The 20,731-nt window shown below is 43.8% G+C and overlaps 1 protein-coding gene across 1 annotated transcript in view; it reads left to right on the plus strand.

Moving 5' to 3' along the window:
• The first annotated feature begins 215 nt into the window (after window positions 1-215).
• The window catches only part of bnc2 (basonuclin zinc finger protein 2), a 52,219-nt gene continuing 31,703 nt past the window's right edge, over window positions 216-20,731 (plus strand). Inside the window, exons 1-2 of the mRNA XM_030743808.1 lie at window positions 216-324; window positions 1,322-1,672. Coding sequence (XP_030599668.1) covers window positions 322-324; window positions 1,322-1,672 — 354 coding nt within the window. The 5' untranslated portion in view covers window positions 216-321. The remainder of the gene's footprint in view (window positions 325-1,321; window positions 1,673-20,731) is intronic.

Consider the following 20,731-nt stretch of genomic DNA (forward strand, 5'->3'; position numbering starts at 1 on the left):
CTGGCTCACTCTCGCACACTCACTCACACACACACACACACACACACATACACACACATGCTCAGGCGCTCAGTTCAGTTCCTCCGTGGCTGCGGCGGAGTACAGAGGAGTCAGAGAGAGAGAGAGAGAGGCAAGAGGAGAGGGAAAGAGAGGACAGTCGGCGGCACAGACGTTGAGAGAGGGACACATTCACAGAGACAGAGAGAGAGAGTAAGGGAGAGAGAAAAGGAGAGAGAGAGGAGCGGGAGGCAAAGAGAGCTGGATTGCTGGTGGCTCACTCCCACACCTCATCTTCACTTTGCTGGGACAGGCACAGAATTGATGGTAAGATACATTCAAGCTTTTCTTTGGCTCTGCTGTTTGCTTTTATGGACGTTTGTGGGACTTTATTTTTTTAATAAACTGGACTTAAAAAAATATATTTGGTTGTTTGACAGATTTTTGGGGGAGTGAAACAGTATATTTAAATTTCACAATTTGTTGTCCTTGTTTTTTTTTGTTGTTTTGTTTTGTTTTTTAGCCTATGATGTAGTATATATCTTTTTTGTAATTACAACACACTTTATTACCTTCACAAGCTGACATTTATTTCAGTGTTTATTTCTCTGGTGCTGTGTGGATATAATCACTGCTGAGTGTGCTGATGGCAGTTCCCAGGTCGCTTAACTTTTACTTTCCTACTTTTTCTTACATTACGTGAGTGTGTTTGTGTGTGTGCATGCAGGTAAATGTGTTCCACTGTGTATGCTTGCATCTAAGTGCATGTTTGTGTTGACTCCATGTCCAAGTACAAAATGACTGACAGATGGATTACAGCAAAAAAGTGAGGCCACAGGCAACAACATGCACCCCCTCTTCCTAATTCCCATAACCCCCCTCTTTTTTGTTTTACTCCGTTCTTGCTCACCTTCTCATCAGCCTCCCTCCTCACCTCCATCCTTTTCCCCGTCCCTCTTCACCTCCAGTGCTCCGCTCATCTTCCCCTGTCCAAGACGAGGCCCCCGAGGAAATTCACCACAAGCCCTCTTCTCTCTCTCTTCACGAGAATTAACTCCACACTCACTGCTCTGCCACCGGAGCTGCCAAGAAACCTCACACACACGCACACACAAGCACACACACACACACACGTCTACTTCCTCATCTCCCCTCTTGCTGTTATCCTCCTCAGCAAGCAGGAACCAAGCTAGATTTTTTTTTCTTAAAAAGCAACACAACCCCAAAAGAACCCACCTTCACTGACTTCTTTTTCTTCTCTCCTCCTTCACACTCCCACATCCCTGCTGCCCTCCCTCTCTGTCTCTCCCTCTCTCTGTCTAAGTCCAAGGAGGCAGAGTTGGATGTGAAAGGCAGTGAGTGTGACACAGTCCCACCAGAGCCCAGCAGAGACCCAGAGCCGCCCAGGCCACCTCCAGCTAAGGCTAACGGACCCACAGACACAGCTGGCGTTTGCACGAGCATCACCTCCAGTAGCCACAGTAGTAGCAGCAGCACCACCAGCAGCAGAAGTGGTCTGGGTGGCGTAAGCATCGTTAGCAGCAGCGCTGAGGGAGCAGGCGCAAGCTCCATGCAGTTCAGCACCAGACCGCCTAGTGCTGAGCAGCCGGGCTTCATGGGGACATGGCAGCAGCAGAGCACTGACAGCAACCTCCTCTACAGAATGTCCCAGCAGGTACGTCAGCTCAGCCTCACCCCTTCATCTTCTCCTTCTCTGCCTCCTCCTGTCTCCTTCTTTCTTTCCATCTTTAAGGCCAAATGTTTATTTTTCTTCTCCTGATGTGTGTTTGCTCTCGTAGTATTTACTGACTCCTGATCCAAGAAAGTGTTGGTGTGTATCTGTATGTAGGTGGATGTGTAATTTCATGGGGGGGGGGGGGGGGGGGGGGGGGGGGGGGTGGTGATTTTGTTGTTGTCTCGTTTGTGATATTTCAAGTTAATGGTCAATTTTGCAGTAGAATTTTTGTAACTTCTGTTTTCTTTGGAGCTTAGATTTTAACGCTTTGATGTTACTCTTTTACACAAACCATGCTTTAAAGTATTTTCATTCATGCACTCTCTGCGTCATTTTTTTTTTTACTATTTCAATGCATGTATCATTTTCCTTTGTAAAAAGAAAAAAGAAAGAAAAAAATAAAGCATTTTTTGTGTATCTGCAAAAACATATGTTAATATAGAATTTGCACAGTTTGAAAAAAAAAGAATTTATTTGGCAATATGATTCCTGACCTCTTGCTATATTCATGCTTATGTCTCAGTAATTGGTGTGTGAGCGGAGAGGAGTTTAAAAGCAAGCTATAGGCGTGTTTTGGTAACCCCAGTGCCGATAAAGACTCGGGAAGGGGCACCCCTCTGGGACCGGCTAATTGACTTCGTGTGGCCGAAGCAGGAAGCCCCTCGCGCGGCTACAGAACAGCAAAGGAGCCGTGAATGAATACTGGCTGGCCAGGAAAAGTAGTGACGATAACGGAGAGCCCGCACCGGCTGAGGACAGTCGACATTTCCTCCCGACATTCCTATGCTGTTGTCGCGGGTGTTTCTTCTTGTTCTGTTGCTTTTTCAGGTTTTAATTTAGCTCCCAAAGTTAGAAACAAGGCAGTTATTTTGAAGGGATTAAGTGGTTTCGTTGGATAAATATCAGATACGGAGAGGGGAGAGAAATGTCCAGCTCTGCGCAAGTGTATGAGCGCGCGTGTGTTTGTGTTTGTGTGTGTGTGTGTATGTGTGTGTGTATATGTGCTTGTGTGCGTCCGTTCGCGCGCACGTGTGCGTGAGGGGGAGACAGTAAAGACAGAGGATAGCTGTTAGGTTGCAGTTAATCATAGCGGGACCTGCAGACTCTCCGTACCATGCACATGCTGTTACGCACTCGGGCCATAGCGCCTCTTGCGCAACAGCTTCGCCGCGGCTCTTTGCTCTAAAGTGAAGAGAAACATAGTCTCTGTCACCTTGACGATACTTGGAGCCCGTATTGTTTTGCTTCACTCCCAGAGGTCGAATCGTAAAGGTGAAAATGATGTTTTGGGATCAAAAAAATATCCCGGTGTAACTTTTGGTAATGACACATTTGTAAAAGCAGCTTTCTACGAAACACTTTTATGGCTCTTATAAGAAAACATTTCCATCTTCATTAAGGTTGATCTTTAACCCCCCCCTAATTATTTGATGCCTAAACCAACAGTATTTTACTTTGCATCCTCACACCTTTCGTGCACAATATGCCCCCCCCCCTCATTTTTTCCTAAAGAAACGATCATACAAACTATTGATACGTGAATTAGTGGGTGGGTTGTAGAGGTCAGCGATCCGCTTCTCTCCTCTTCTCCCGGTATGAGCAGGTGGATGGGCCCCCACGCTCAGCATCTGCTGGGACCCCACGTTTGCATCCCCAATCCTTTTTACAAATGCGCACCGTTGTTTCAATATAATCAGCTGTGGGACTCGCTGTTATTTATCCTTCCTCGCACCACTTAGAAGACATCTTCTCATGTTTAGTAGGCATGACATAAATTCTCCGAAGGAAGCCTGTTCCTTGACAGACTCGCCTTATTGGAATCTAACCGATAATGACTTTGTGTTTGCCGAGGCTGGCGCACCCTGGGGTGTTGGAGAGAAATGCGTTATGGGCTTGTGTTTAAAAAAAAAAAATCCTCCCCAATCTCCCGTAAAGATCAACCAGGTGACACGATAGATGCGGGATTTTATCACTGTTTAGTTACTGTTGAGTCCATCTGCTCGACAGAGACGCAAAAGAACCAGGAGATGCGGTTGTGAGGAGGTGCAGAGGCATCTCCAAGCCAAAACATTTGGCAATACTTTTGCAATTCCTTGTAAATCACACGCACAAAGTAGCACTGTCGAAATAAGGAAATGTCTCTTTGATAGGAAGGCTGGGATTTTCCTATTTTAAACTCATCCTGTTAATTACATAAATAAGCTGTGGTTTGCAGCAGGTGTTTGATCAGCTTGTGCGTTAACATCCGAGACTGACGGGTGCAAAGAAAGTGAAGCACATTTATAAATATAAATATATATAAATATATATATATATATTTTTTTTTTTTTTTGCATCTAAATTTTGAATCAGTAGGTTCATTTTTTTTCCTTCACGGTATTTCAAAGCACAATCAGATAATAAAAAGCAGCACGTGTCTTGTGTAGCGTGAAGAAAATCACTTAAACCTAAAGAAAAATATTTTAAAACGACCTTTTAAATACTACTAAATTATTTCTATATTGCTGTCGAATTTAAATCATTTTTCATATATTTTATTGGCTGCAATTTATACATTTATTTATTTCAAATTCACTTAGATGTTTCCAAGACATGAGGCATTTTCTTTAGAAATATTTGGCCAGAGGCGATGCTGTTTGAATTGAAGAAACAAATGCAAAATACAGGTGAATTAAATATTTTTTCCTTATGTTTTATTAAGTGTGGGGTGTTAGATTACATATTGATACAATAGTATTTTTTTCTTTTCTTTTCATCGTTGCGTGATTTTTCCAAACCAACGAAATTAACGACGTTTGTTATTAAGGTATTTATGCAGGCGAATAATTTACACCTTTCATAAAAGGCCTTAGTAGGTTTTTAATCTTTGAGCAAACTCTTGTTTTCATCTAAGCCACATAGCAGGAGATTTACATCCTCCATAATCCACGCAAGTGTCAACAGGAAAGGGCATAAACAGCATACAATTTAAATGGAATCAATGAAATGGATTCAATAAATACGACCTATTTTCTCAGCTTCCGTGTGTTCAAAAATCAGTGCACATTTTACAAAACACTGCAAGAGGGAACTTTCCTAATTGCTTTTATGGTGGAAAAAATACAAACATTAGTCGGGAGTTTAATTAATTCCAGGCATTACGGAGTGATAATATTTGGAGCCTTAATTGACCCGCTGCTGTACATGCGTGGCTATGAATATCGACCCTTTGCAAGTTAAAAACTCCAGAGTTAAGTGATACTACGAGTCTAATTGGCTCATCAGGGATGTTTCCTCCACAATACAGCAGCCGGAGGCCGCGTCTTTTTTTCTTTCTTTTTTTTTTTTTTATTGTCTTCTCCGCTTCGAATCGGAGGAACGTGGGAACAAGTCAAGGATTAGAGAAGCTTGTAAAAATGTGCCTTCATCTCCACCTGAGGATCTGATGCTGCCACCCAGGCTCGACACAGACCTCAAAAAAGGGGGTTAAAAAAAAAAAAAAAAAACAGTGTGTATCTCCAGTTTAAAACTATCTCTAAAATAGCCTCTTCCTTTTCTTTTTGCAAGGGTGCTGTAACGCGGCTTCCTTTGAAGTGCGACAGGTCGACTATGGGCCGAGACCTGGAAGAGGTACAGTGGCATTACAGCCTGCCTGACTTCTGTCTGCTCTCAGTGCTGACTGCTTCATCTCACACCGAGACTCTTTTATCCACATGAACACAGCAGGGGTGGATAATATAGGCATATGATTTACAGACTAAATAACACAACAAAAAAACAAAAACAAAGAATAATCAAATAACCAATAATAATCAATGTTAAAACAGTAGAAATACTAATTATAAATCTTTAGCCACATTTTTTCTTAGAATTAAAATAATAATAATAATAAAAACACATTTTCTTTTTTTTTAATCATGGCATACATTTGCAATTTTAAGAAACTGAAATTACTTTTAATTTAATGTCAGTTAAATTAATATTTATTTACATTTTTATGAGTAATGTTGATTTTTTTTTTCTTGTCTACAAGTTCACCTGTGCACTGGTTACTTCTAAATACTGTTTTTTAAATTGTTATAAATGTGTTGGCTCCATAGATTTTTTTATTATATCATTTCTCCTCCCTAAATATTCTCTTGAAGATTTGAAAGCCTGACTTTATTTCCCACCCATTTCAAATTTTCTCCCCATTTGTCTTCTGTTCCTCTTTTTGTCACATTTATTTATTTATTTATTTTTGCTTGGATCAATATTACAGCCCTGTTGATTTTCCCTTGTTCCATATATTTCGTTGAAGCACCGTGCAGCCGGCCCTGCGCTGTCTGTTTATGGCAAACCATTGGAAGTGAATTCTGTTGGCGCTCAGAGCACGATGATAGACATATTTGTGGAACAACATGCTCTGCTTTGTTTTGTCTGACTGAAGAAATTAGGTAGATATTATCCTCCTCAGTGCAGTTAACAGTACATGGTAATCTGCCTATTAACACAATGATAGATTTATAGTGGTGCGTGTGCGTGTGTGTGTGCGTGTGCGTGAGTGTGTGTTTGCAGGGAGTGGGGGGCAAATGTTGTTTTACTCAGTGGGGTACAGTCGTGTTGCATGTTGCATATGTGGTGCATATTCATTGCTTCTTACTGTTGTGTGGGACTTGGAGGCAGTGATTTGATGCATATGTGTAGAATTACCCACAATCGGTGAATGCGTGCGCATGTGTGTGGTTACACTCGCTGTTATTATTTCCATGTCTGTCTTTGATGGGTCGTTGCACACAGAGCGTATGGATGTCTATACATACATGTATCTGGTGTCAAGTGTGTGTGTGTGCGTGTGTGCTCTGATGGTGGCGTTTATGTGTGTGCTAAAGAGTTGGTGTCTGTGCGTTTGCCATTTATTTTTCTGAGTGGGTGGCTAAACACTCATATGCCAGTTGTGTGTGTGCGTATGTGTGCAAGGGAGATATTAAGCGTGTGTGTGTGTGTGCGTCCTCCCTGGGTGTGTGTGTTTCGGTGTGTTGGATCGGGCTCCATGTGTGTGCGGGTGCGAGGTGAAGTGTCTCTTGGCTGGCCCTGGCTGGAGAGCTGGAGGAGAGCAGAGGTGAAAGAGGAGATTTGCAGAAAAGACACGCACCACTTCCCCCATTACTACTTTTTCTTTTTCTTCTTCTACTTTTACGTCTTTGTCTCTCACAGCTTCTTCTTCTGCCCTCGCTTTTCAGTCCTCTTCCTATTCCCCAACCTTGACCCTTTCTGTCCTGTCTCTTCTCCATGACTGTCTTCCTTACTTAAAGCTATTCACCAACAGCAAATCAAATGCTCAAAGGCTAAATCACACGGTTTTATGCAGCTACTGTCTTTGCAGAAAAGGCTCCTGAGACTAAATCTGTGTAACTGGGGAACATTTTGAACACGTTCACTTCATATACTGTGCAGGATTACCACTTATCATAAACCACAAGGACAGAAGGAGCACAATGTTTCTTGGTTATGCCTTTTTATCAGTGTTTGGTCTGGTACCTGACTGGACAAACTTTAAAGCGTCACCAGGATAGATGACACTGATATAGCGCTTATCACCAATTCTAAACTTGTGCTCTTGTACTGCCTAATTCAAGTATTACTTCGGTGCACCAGTTAAGAAAATAGATAACACAGGCAGCGCTGAGAATGGAAACTGATATTCAGCGAGCTGGCATCTGACACAGTCTTTGTGTGTATGATGATGTGTTTTGTAAAGGCAGCATTATTTCTGCGGGAGAGAAATATGAGAGTAAGACTGAGCGAGAAGGTGGGCACAGCCACTGGTATATTTGCTGTATGCGAGCTCTACTAAGAGCCCATCTAGTTTGACGAAGTGGGAGGATGTACAAGGTCCCATTCATGCTGTGGTCCCCACTATATTTACCCAAGCGCCAACCAGGGAGATATGACGTCCACAACATTTTTGCTTTAAACTTGTTCCAACTGGCGTTTCAAAATCTGTCTCTCAAAAAATTGCATCACCTGGTATGTCTGTTCATGTGTACTGAAATCTGAAGGTACATTTACATACGTAATCGTTATGCTACCTTTTTTTTTTCAGTTTTACGTACTGTAGATGCTTGTTTAGTGGGCAAAAGCAATAACCTGCACATTTAATTCTACCATTTTCCTCTCTTTTTCTTGGACAGTTGAGGAAATCCATTAACTGACACTTCAGGCAGAAGCACATGTTCTCCATCCTTTGACTTACTGTCTTAACATTCTTGTGATAAATTATAATTTCCAATTAATATATATGCAATTTTCCCCCCAAAAGAAATACTGTACCCTGATCGTGTGTATCTCAGGTCAGGCAGGAACCTCTGTAGCTCGGCAATAATGCCCTGCAGGACCAGCGTTACGGGTAAGCACTGACCCTGACTCTGTGTGCAGGACCTGGGGCAAACAGCGATCAATAAGCATCATGTGAGCATCACTCACAGGCTCCATGTCAGCTGTTTCCTGTTTGTCCTGAGGAGACAGCCGCCTCACTGCCATGGTGTATGCCCAAATAACGTGGAGGATACACAGCGATGCCGAGATCCTGTCATGGAAGTGGGGGGAGGGGGGGAAAAAGGGTCTCTGTATCATATAGAAGCACAAGGTGTATTTTATATGTGCGTGTGTGCGTAGAGGAATGATAGAAATGCAGAGCCATCTGCTCTCGCTTTATCAGAGGGATGAGTGGTGAGATCTACTGGAGCTGAGTCTTTCCCAGGGACCTCTCTTACTCTTGTGTGGGCATGTAAAATCAAAGAATACAGTGTGCATTTCCTTTTGTTGTTCTTTATTTATTGCAGCTCGCTTTTGACAAAGTAATCAATAAAATCCTGGTAATCTGAGTAGAAAATGTCAACACGAAACATCGTGGTGATTCATGAGGTATTTCAGGCCAGAAAGATTTATGTAGGTTTTATTCATTTTGAATAAATCAGGGTGGTTATTCAAATGTGAACTGTACACAGTCATGTGTGTGGGGTGTGTGATTAGCTCCTCACAGCACTGGGAAAATGATTTACAGTATTATTTATTTTAACTACAATTTTTGCTGTACAGATTAAATTGAGACACTTCAGTTTGATGCTCTTTTACTTCTTTGTTTTCCGCTGATGTCCATGTAAGCAGTGGAACGCACTCTTTCTACTGTGTTTTTCCTTCTTTCATTTTCTACGTGTCTCTCAAAACACGGCTGTGAGTTATTTGTCTTTGGGCAGTTTCCTGCAGTGCGGTGAAGTCGCCGGTGTGAAGAGGAAGTGTGTGTGTTTGAAGGGCTAGTCGCTCAGGATGTCACCACCCCACCACTGGCTAATGAGGGGGACATGAATACGGAGCCAGGGCAGCAATACACACACACTCACATGCGCACAGATGCACACACACACACACACACACACACACACACACACACACACACACACACACACACACACACACACACTGACACGGCAGGAATGCAGCAGCTGTCACCAAGATCCAGGCAGTTATGAGAGCCTTGAAGTGTAGTTCTTTCTTGTAAGTGTGTGTGCGCGCGCGCGCGCGTGTGTGTGTGTGAAGTGGCGTTACCAGGGGTTGTTGTGGTGCTGAGAGCTGGGAGGGGATGGTGCTGGCATCGGTGACTCAGGCCACCAGCAGGCTGGACCGTCAGAAATGCATATATTTTGCAGTGTCCTGTGGTATTTTAAGATGTGACCATATGGTAGAAACATTGTTCTGCATCCAGAGGAAGGTGACATTAGGTGTGACCTGTGCTAAGTGACAGGAACTTGGGCATACTTTCTCCACGGCTTCTCCCTTTTCCTGTTATTCCTCAACTCCTGTTAGTTTGTTTTCCTTGGAGTTGCGCCAACGCAGCGGGCAAATCGAAAGCCTACTATTTTTACATCCGTCTTTAAGGACCCCTGTCTGTTCGCTCTGCCTGCCAATTTGCCCCATCAGCAGTGGCAAAGAAGAAGAGCTCTCAAGGCACTGAGCCTTTCATTTTTCTGTTGGCGATGTAGCTAATGCTGTCACTGTTATTTGAAAAAGCACTCAGAGTGAATTGCTATTATTATTGTTAAAACCATCATCATCATCAGGCTTATTTATGGTTATGGATAATGATGGTAATTTTGCTCAGGTCTCGCACTTGACTCTGTCTCTTTCTTCTGCTAATCTGACATATACTATGTGTCTGTGTGTGTGTATGTGTGTGTGTATGTGCAGGTGTGTGTGTGTGCAGGCCTACTGTACAGCATTGTGTGTTGGCAAATTACCAAAGTTGTTGTTCAAAGAAAATGGTTTTTCCAAAAGGTAACACAGATTTCATGTCCACAATTCACATGTGAGGTGAAGAGAGCTGCACTCAGGCAAGAATAAATATGTTTCATCTTTTAATGAATACATGGAACTGTGTCTGTGAACGGTGGAGGTGGAGGAGGCCTTTTTTCCCACTATTTTCTGTTTCATTTCTTTCTTCCTTTTTTTTTTTTTTTTCTCTCTTTTGCTGTAGTGTTTTATTCTCTGTCTATCTCCCCACTCTGTTCTGTTCTGTCTCCAACTTACCATGGAGGTTTGATTGCTCGAAGCCCAGGGAGGATTTTAGGGAGGTTCTGGAGAAGGGAGGCTAGTGGTACAGGCAGTGGTAGGCTTGTAGCCAATGTACATACTGCGCACGTATGCACACGCACGCACGTACACACAGATATCAAATACAGTGATTTTCTTTGTGCAGATTGTGTAAATTGCTTCTTAACAATGCTGTCATTTTAACCCTCTGAATAAAACGCCTCTAAACTCGAGACTAAACCCATTAGCTGCTTTTTTTTTCCTTCTTGTGAGCGAAGTGTTAAAGCAACATGTGTAAGCGTTTGTTTGTGCTCTCTGCTGACTTTGTAAAGATGTTTGCGCTGTTGGATTAATAACGTTTAATGGCCACTGTTAAATGCAGCTGCATTGGCATCCCACAGCTCGTGTTTTTCTGGCAAGCTGAGACTCTGGGTGGCTTTTTGTTTTTGTGAGTACGTGTTGTGTGTATGTGCTGCATGCAGTGAAATACCACTGTGTGCGCGTGTGAGAGCTAGATAGGAGAAGCATTGTGTATTGTCACTGAGCATACCTGTTCATTTAGGTGTGACCCTCCCGCCCACCACCACACACACACACACACACACACACACACACACACACACACACACACACACACACACACACACACACACACACCACACACACGTATCCATACAGACTGTTCAATTCAAGTGTCTGCATGTTGCTTGATCACATATTGAGCAGCACTGCACTCCAATTTCTAACAATCTATAATGTCAGTTAAGTCTCAAATGATCTAATTTGCCTGCTGTGATAGACATCAATTGGTCTGAACCCATATCCGCAGCCACCCAGGGGTGGAGAGCCACCATGAATGACCTCTGGCATCACACTTTGTTGACACCCTGGGCCATTTATTGTGCAATTGAAGGGATGGCTTCAGTCTCAAACAGCAGGACAGAGTGAGAATTCTTGTAAAGAAAACAGTTTTTGTGCATGTTAAAAGTGGGAGATGTATCTGTGATGTTTACTTGAGCGTTTGCGAGCCACACATGCAGCCACACACATGCTTTCTCTGGGCTGATGTTTTCTCTGTAAATGGCCTGAGCTGCCTCTTCCTTTGTCGGGAAACACTCTCAGCGATAAGTGCTTTGTTAGAGCTTTGTCTGCTGCATGATGTGTGTGACTCTGACTAGCATTTAATATTTTATGGCATTTAATCTATTTGATATGTTTCCGCCAAATCCAAAGGAAAAAAAAATCTGCAGCTTTTGTTTCTTTTATTCAGGCCATTACTTCACAGCTTGTTGATCAGTTTAGATTTGTAAAGGGTGGCCTCAAAGGATTTATCACCTAGATTTATCACTGTTTTCCACCATAAATTTGGCAGAAAACAGTCCGCTGCTAAAATCTCATGAGGGCAAAGGTGATCTTTTCTGCCTGACCAATGAGCATAAATAATACAAATGTCATTAGGTTGTTATATTTGTTGGGGAAAAAAGGGAAATGACACTATTTAAAGAGCAGTTGAGTTTACAGGATGCAGCAGCAAAGATAGTGCTTTATGACAAAGGAGAAGAAAAGGAGCCCGCAGCTTGTGCATCAGTCAGAAGGTGAGGAGGAGGCTCTCTTTGAGATCAATTGGTAATAGGCTGAAGTCACAGAGGCGATTAGAGGCGTCGACTTGCCTGTGTTGTAAATGCTGTCAGATCTGTTAAAGGAAGCCTAATACCTCTCAGGTTGAAAGCTGTAATAACATCAACTGTAACTGAATCCGCAGGGAAGTGCAAGGGAGACTGTGTGTGCATGAGTGAGTGGAAAAGGAACGGGAGGAAGGCGAAAGTGATTCATTCTGTGTAGATTACATAGGTATCTGTGTGTTTTTGCATGCATAAAGGCGAGAGCCGCGGGGTTGCTCCTGGCATTCTTTTGGCCACCAGATGCCTGTCACCGCTTTAAGAAAGGAAGAGCAGGGGGATGAGAAGGAGAGAAGGACAAAGATGAGGAGAGGAGGGAGGGGGAGAAAGAGAGGAGGGGAGGGTTTTGGGGGGGTGGTGGTGGGGCAGCCACTGCTGTTCAAATCATGTCACGTAGCGCTAATTCATCCAGCCTCATTAGAGAGAGGGAAGGGACCAGAGGGCCTCTCTCAGGACAGGGGCCCGGGCTCAAACACACAGCCACACGCAGATATATGCATACACTTAGTTTTTTCTCTCTGGCACATACTTACACACAGATACAATTCCGCTCTTCCTCACACACACACACACACACCACACACACACACCACACACACACACACACACACACACACACACACACACACACACACACACACAGATGACACTGGCACATGGCGCAGTGCGGGGGCAGTTTAGGGAATAGAAAATTGCCTTCTCAGGAAGGCCCTGGCCAATTAAGGACCTGACCGTATTGAATGTCAAGTGTTAATTTAGGCTCCCCCCTCCCCCCTCCCTCCGACCCCCCCACCCTCACCCCTCAATTTCCCAGCAGTCGTTGTTTGGGGGGTGGGGGTGGGGGGTAGTAGGAATGTGTGTGTGTCCCAGAGATGAGCAAATACATGTCAAGCCAAAGTTGATTGCCTGCTCCGTATTATGTGTCGCAGGCAAGTGGCAAATGTGCTCCCTCCTTTTAGCCTTTCGCGTACCCCCTGAGGGACTCCGCGATGCTTGGAGGAGGAGAGGAGGAGGATTAACTGTACTGCAGTGATAAGAATGGGGGGTTTTTACACTAGGGAAAGGGGGGGGGGGTGAAGGGGACAGAGAGAGAAGTAGAAAGAGGGCAGAGCGTTGGTTTGATCTCATAGGACTGGGTGGTGACTTTGATAGTCTTTTAATTGCCTTCATTTCACAGAGGTGATGTCCCTGGAAAACATTCTTAGAAAAAAATTGTTTTAAATAGAGAGCGGGTGAAATTTCCTAAAGTTTAGCCAACCATGTATTTACAAAAGAAAAGGTATTTTAACTTTATGAGAAACTTTAAATGATATCAACATGATGGCTTTGCACTATGCTCACAGTTTGGCATGATCTGGGGCATACAAGGTTGTCTTGAGTTGGACTGATGGTAAATGCCCACCTCCTTACCTCTATGATCTAATAGACATCCACTTAGTCTTAATGGCCAGATTCCCTTTCTTCTCTCATGATGACTGTTGCACTCTTTAAAGGTGTAATTGCCAGCTTGTCTTTCCTATCACCCACCCCTCCCAAAAAAAAAAAAAAAAAAGCCTCATTTGCCACTCATGGTTTACTACCTCCCTCCCAAGATAGAGGGGAGCATTTCTAAGAAAATAAATATTAATGCTTTGCTTGCATTCACAACAAAGCTAATTCTCCTGTTTTAGCCAGCCCTCTGGCTACATTTGTTAGTGAAAGGCTCTTTGTTTTACATTCGTTTTGGTGCATTTACATGTGCGCTGGAGTTTGTGTGTGTGTGTGTGTGTCCAGTGATAGCAGTGATGTTGTGAAATTGAATGGAGAGGCTGAGTATTGATCATTTACCCCTGTGTGTTATTAGTGCCTGCTGCTACTGACAAAGAGAATGTGATCCACCTGCACAAACACAGACTGACAAACACTTACATGCACGCATGTGTGTACACAGACACACAGACACTTCCCTATGTTTACTCAAGAAATACAGTATGCTGTTTGCATGTTGTGACAAACATAATACATTGTATCAAAGGAGTAAAAGTATACTTTCCCACTACATAATATTTTATGGAAATATCAACATTATTGCCCAGAAGCAGTGGTAGAAACCTGTAAAATTACAGCTCCTGTAGTGTTATGACAGACTGGGTTATGTGTCAGTGACTTATATGCATCAAGGGTCTTTTCAAATGGGGCCAATTTTTATGTTCTTTGCTCACACGCAAATTTATTATTACAATCTGTTTTTTCAATCTCCCGCAAGTGATAACAAGTTTTGAATTCACAAAGGTTATGGTGAAATGTAATTCAGGCTCTGATCACTGCCACTGTACAAGTCTCCGGGGCCAGGGGAGAGGTAGGGCATTAAAGCCAAGTGTAAGTGCTCTGTCTTTGGGTAGACATGGATGCTGGCAGGGCCTCTGGAGCTCCAGTGGTCAGACGGGGCTGAGAAGTCTGTCAAGCCCTAATTGATCACCCTGACATGGGAAACTGAGGAGCAGAAGAAGGGGGTGTGGAGGGATGCAATAGATAAGGCTAAAGGGAAAAGAAAGAAGGGAAAAAAGAAGAAATTGTGAGACCGGTGGCTTAATCTCTCTGGACTGGCCATTTCCCCCTCCGGATGATAGATATGGTAGGCCTAGCATGTGACACAGATGGATAATGCAGGCGTCCGGGGTGATAGAGTTATAAATTAACACATTACTGGACCTTAATGTGGACTATTGTGGACGACCTCACACCAACATCATCAACCCTCCAGGCGCGCGCGCACACACACACACACACACACACACACACACACACACACAACACACACACACACACACGCCCACAGTTTCACTGATGCGTCTAGCTGAGCTCAGGGTGCAGATTGTACTCTTCAAGTGGCATTGATTTGTTAAAGTGCTGAATTAGCAGGATCAGTCCAGTTGCTGGTCCTTCTTATATTTTCTCTCTTTTTTGTTTATTACAACTTGACTCTCTTACCCCCCCCCCCCCCCCCCCCCCCCCCCCCCCCGTTCTTTTACACCTTTTTGGTTGCTTTTCTCTTCTTGCTCAAACACTGATTCTTCCTCCTTTTGTGCTTTTTTCCTACATGCTTGACATTCACACACTCTTTTGCTGCTCAGACACAAGTGCTCCAACTTTGCTCCCTCGGTTGTCCTGGCTTTTTCCCCGACTCTTGTCTCCAGCTGGAAGGTCTCACCTAAAAAGAACAGTTGGTTTTTCTCTCCTTCTTGTGGCCCACACAATGCTCGCCAGCCAAAACTGTTGTGTCCCTGAGTCTGAGACTTAAAGGGGAAGTGGTATGTGTGTGTGTGGTTGGGGATTGGTATTTAATAGCCAGACATACAGAAGAGCTAATATCCAGAGCAGCAGTAGCCTGCACATTGTAAGGCCACACACAGTGACAAGGTTCTGAGCAACTCGCTGTATTTTAAACTCTACCCACTCCTGTGGAGCGAGGCAATGGCTTATACATCTACAGGCTAACCGCAGCGAATTCCACTGGTGTAAATGTCATTTGACAACAAATGAGTGCCTCTGGAAACTGAGCGGTGTACAGTAAGGGTCACTGGTCCCTCTGTCTGCTGAGCACGGAGTGCTGTGTTATACTTGGGCTTACGAGTGGGACAGACTGTCTGCTCTCTGAGTCTGACTCTCTCGCCAAGAGGTGCAGATTTGTTAGTGTCTGCTCCATTATCACCCATCACTCTCATGGTTTGTTGTGTTGAGTGTGAGTACATGAGAGAGTGAGTGAGTGGAGTACAGAGACTGTCCCCCTTTTTCTAGTTTTCTGTGATTCAGCCCAACAGTTAACATCTGGTGACCAGTGACTGACCTTCTTTTGATTTCATGCACACACACTAAGAGTCGGACTGTATCCAAGTGATGAGTGAGTGACCACCCATCTACCCCTCCTCCCCTGCCAAGTATGCATCTGTGCCAACCCCCCCCCCCACAGGTCCATCCCCTCACTGCGCATGACTGTTTGATGAAAAGTTGATGGGCGACTGGTCTGCCCTCAGTTCCAATAAAATGCTCAATAATGTGCCAGAAAAACACCTAAGAGTAGACGGCACCTTAACACAATAAGTACACATGGGTGCATCGTGGCCTAAAAGTAAGTACAAACCTCCGCACTAGTTTACAGCACTTTGCTGTTTTTCTGCTATTTGCTTTTCTTATGCCCTTTTGTCATCTTAAACAGTTGCAATAATTTAGTTGGTTATTGATTTTTTGAAGTCAAAAAACAACAATAACAACTTGTTGGCTCTTAGCGACTTTTTAAATGTGACATTAAACTCATTATCTTTGGGTTTTGAACTGTTGGTCATTTTTCTCATTTTCAGAGCAAACAGTTAATTGCTCAATTGAAGCAAGAAATACCAGATTTATCAATATATCAAAACACAAATAAGAACAAATCCTAGTCCACATATGTAATACAGTGGCCTTCAAAAACCCCTCCCAAAAAAACCCCAAACTGGAATGAGAAGTATGTCTGGTTGATAGGAAAGACCGGTCACTGTTTATGTGAGTAGAGAGGTGCAACAAGAGAAAAGGGGTGTGTGCATGTGTGTGTCTTCTCTGCTGGGTGACAGAGGTGTGAGCAGCACAGCCAGAGGCAGAGCAGAAGTGACACATGCATCACTGCACTGTGACATGCCTGGGTCATGACCTTTGTCACCCTTGGCTCCTCTCCGTATCACATGTTTTCGTGTGCAATAGTGTGTCAAGGAGTGACTGTCCCTTCAAAGGAAATGGGAAGTACCTCTGCTGATGTAATCCAGGGGAACAAGGATAGTGTGGAGAGTGGGTCACAGGCAGGGCCTAATGGCAGTGTGATGTTGTGACTAAAGCTCTCCCTTCAAGTTAAATGCAGGGCGGGGGCCAGGGAAGTAGAGAAAGGGGGAAGACCTGATGCGTGTCTGGAGGGTGGCTGCACAAAAAGAAAAGAAATAAACAGAAGAAGGGACAGAGAGTGAAAACACCAATGTAGCATTTCAGTAAGAAAAAAAAACACTTAAAGTGAGGGATAGTGAGCTGGGATGCAAGAAGGCAGCCAGGGGACTGAAGAAGAGAGATGGGGTGGGGGGGGAGCAGCAAGCAGGCGTGCGTCCATCGCCTGAGGCTGATGCATTGTGACAGTCACTTAGAAGGATTTCACTTCCCCTAAACTGTGGCTTGCAGGAAGAAACACCATAAGTTGGGACAATTATGGTCTGAAGGAGATATGACGGGACAGATGAGGCGCTGCGGAGGGAGGGAGGAGGGAGGAAGGAAGGAAGTGAACCAGAGAGCGCGCGCATGCATGTATCTATCCTCAGGAGAATGCAATCATATCATTTGCTTGTATTTTGTGGATTGGTCTGTATATGTACACTACATATGCTGCCCAAGTATCGCGTGCGTTTCTGTGTATGTGCATGTGCTTGCCTATGAGGGGCCACAGAAGGGTTCTTGCTTGGTGCACTCCATGTCTGGGAGAGCCGGCATCTCGCTCCTCATGGTACAGTGTGTTACCACATTGCCTCCCTCATTCCTTCACCTCATGTCTGTAACTTAACCTGGTGACGAAGGGCAGGAGAGAGAGAACAAAAAAGAAGAGAAGCATAAGAAGTTGGAGCAAAATGTTGCCAAGAAACTAGGTCCCTTATTTTGTCTTTTCTTTGGTTTATTTGATTTTGGCCTTTTTGCATGTTAATAGTTTGGGTTTTTTTGTGTCGTAGCCCTGATAAGTGTCCCTAATGTTCTTTTGCTGCAGTACATTTTGTTACCCCTGTGCAGCAAGCTCTGCCAAGAATGTCACTGTAATTTGAGTGTAAGTGGATTCCAAGAAATACACTTTTCCTGTTTCATTGAGTCGTTTTGCTTTCAGCGCTATTATGTCCTTCGTGCGAGCGAGGCACTGGTGAAATTGTCTCTCGGTTTTTCTCTGGCTTGTGCGTGGCACCTACCGTTACAGTTCACTGACAGTTCTGTTAATTCTCTTTCCATTTGTGTGACTGTGTGTGTGTGTGTGTGTTTGTGTGTGTGTGTGTGTGTGTGTGTGTGTGTGTGTGTGTGTGTGTGTGTGTGTGTGTGTGTGTGCGCGTGCAGACAAATAATGACAACAGCAAAAACAGTTTCCATTTAGAAAAATGTAACATGCTTGATTACTGCAGGCTATTAAAAAAACACACACACACATCTCCTGACTTGTGTGGACAAACTGTGGTTTCCATGCATATATGACAGTTTCACAGGTAGGAGGCAATTAAATCTTTACTACCCGCACTTTATCAGGTACAAGCCCTGACAATGTGCATTTCCTTTTTAATATATCCATTTCAAACAATAACCACTTACAGTTCTGATCAACACTTGTATCTGTGAGGTATGTGTGTGAAGATTTAAAGAAAATGGATTGAGATATTTGGTTTTGATAAGAGCTGCTTGCAGCCCACTGCAGCTAATGAGTCGCACCTTTCCTCCGAAGGGCTGCATAAACTAAGCTTCCAGTTTTCTGTCCTTGCCACCTTCCCTGTTTGTGCTTCTCTCTGCTCATCAGTATGGCAGTTGTGTTTGCTGAGCTGGCTTCTGATAGACTTTTGTTTGGTTGGGCCATTTGAGACTTGGTATTAGCTCTCTTTTTCTCTCCCTCCCTCTCTCCCTCTCCTGTGGGTTTTATTCAGATGCACCTCCAGACTGTGCTGAGACTGGCTATGTTAGGGATTGATGGAGGAGGGAAAGAGGGGCAGACTGGGACAGAGGCTGACGGGTATTAGACCCCTGAACACAGCTGGGACCTCTAGTATGAAAGAGATGGTAATGACCGTCTGTTAGCATTAGAGAAGATGGGATGAAAGAATGGCCAACAAACCCACTGAGAGAAGAGACTTTGCCACTGTGTCACGCCTGAACCCGAAACTACCTTTGTCACCTTTGGCTGTCCTGAGGACGAATGACTGTGGCTAAAATTTCACTTGATTTTACTTGCAAACAGCGGCACTGAAGTGAGAGAAATTCATTTGGGGAATTAATTATGGAGATCAGCATCTCAGAGCCCAAAACAGTTTTCTAGTAGGGCCATTTGGACAAAAAATATGTCAAAAAGATTCATCCTTTCAATAATTTCTAGGAGGGCACTGCTTCAGCTCATATTTAACTTTCATTTCACTGTAACTTCATCCAGTGTGAGTTATTAAATGCAAGCATTTCTGTGTTGATGTTGTATTTTTCTTATGACTGATGAAGTTTTTCTCTTTTACATCCATCCATCTTATGTGCTTTAGCAGAAAGAAAATGGTACTGAGATGAAACTGCTCACAACAAGCTCGTGTGGATTTTTCAGTAAGTGGGTCACAACCTCTGGGAAGAAATGTCTTTTTTCCCCCCCCTTTTTTTTGGCACTTTGAGCACCACAAGGTGAGGGTCATTTATTTCCTTTATAATCTTGAGAAAGGCAGACATCACTGCAGCTGATATCTCTGAAACGTGGCAATTCACACCAAGACAACACTTGAGCAGAAAAATCATAAAAAGCATAATAAAAAATACCCAAACTTGGTTTTGGTGTGAACTATCCCTATAACGTGCCCACACGAACTTTCTTTTTTTTTTCTTTTTTTTTTTTTGACCTGTCATGTCTGGCAGTTTTCGCAATCGGAATGATAATCCGAAGGCATTATTGTACCAAACATATTTGCTTTTACAAGACGTGCTCTATAATTACTTTTTTTACGAACTTTTTTAAATGTTGTGGGTTTTTGTTCTGAATGCCGGCAGAAAAGTAAAGTAAACAGAGCGGTAAGAGATCCCAAGAGTTGCACAGGTAGTTATGTTTATGTTTAATCACAGTATTTTGACCTACCCCTGCTTAGCTGAACCCGTGCCTTGGCAGCTATTAGCCTATAGGTAAAAAATAAAAGGCTACCTCCTACTCCTTAGTGCATATTACCCATACCCCCTTGCAGCAGTCATTACCCATGACAGGGGTCAAGAAAGGTTGTGGCCTAAGCACTCCATCGACTATGGAGTCAATAAAGGACTCGTGTGTGCCCACAGTGACCTTTATAGTGATCTGTTTAAGTGAGAAAGCAATATGTGTTTGTATGTCGATGGTGGCTGTGAGAAAATTACAAGTCAGCGCATTATCAAGGATCCATGTTGTGGATCTTCTTGGAGCTTCAAAAAAGTGGTTTCACTTTTACTGTAAGATTTCCTCACAGTGTGACTTCACTGGACAAAACTCAGTGTTTGTGAAGGTAAAGCCATGAACCGAAGAGCAAACATTTTTCTAGCCCCAAGTCCAGTTTTTTTTTTTCTTACCACTCGTAGCAGCAGCAGCAGCAGCTCTCCATACAGTCCACACAAGCTTAAATAATTTATCTCCTCTGCTCCCTCTCTCTCTCTCTCTCTTTCCATGTCACTCTCTGCCCCCCCCCCCCCCCCCCCCCCCCCCCAGCACTTGCTTCATTTGTTTGCTTTGAGGAGCTAAATCTTGTTTGCGCGTATTAATAAGTCAAGGAGGATTATGCCCCCACCGCCACGGCCCCTGTAGCGTCCTAGCCCTCTCTGCTTACACTGTATTTGTGGCTGGGTGGCTCTGTTTGCAGAACGCCCCCACCCTGAACTCCATACCAGAGAGGCCTAGCGCGCTGGGCTAATTAGATTAATTCCGATGTCTGTAATGATTGCTCGCCATCTTTTTTTAATGACTGGTGCATATCAAAGAATAGTAGAGCATGCTACCAGCAAAGCCTGCTCCCAGTCCTCCAGCATGTCAGATCCAGTCAGGGGCACT

Source organism: Archocentrus centrarchus, chromosome 1, assembly GCF_007364275.1.
Source record: "Archocentrus centrarchus isolate MPI-CPG fArcCen1 chromosome 1, fArcCen1, whole genome shotgun sequence".
NCBI lineage: Eukaryota > Metazoa > Chordata > Actinopteri > Cichliformes > Cichlidae > Archocentrus > Archocentrus centrarchus.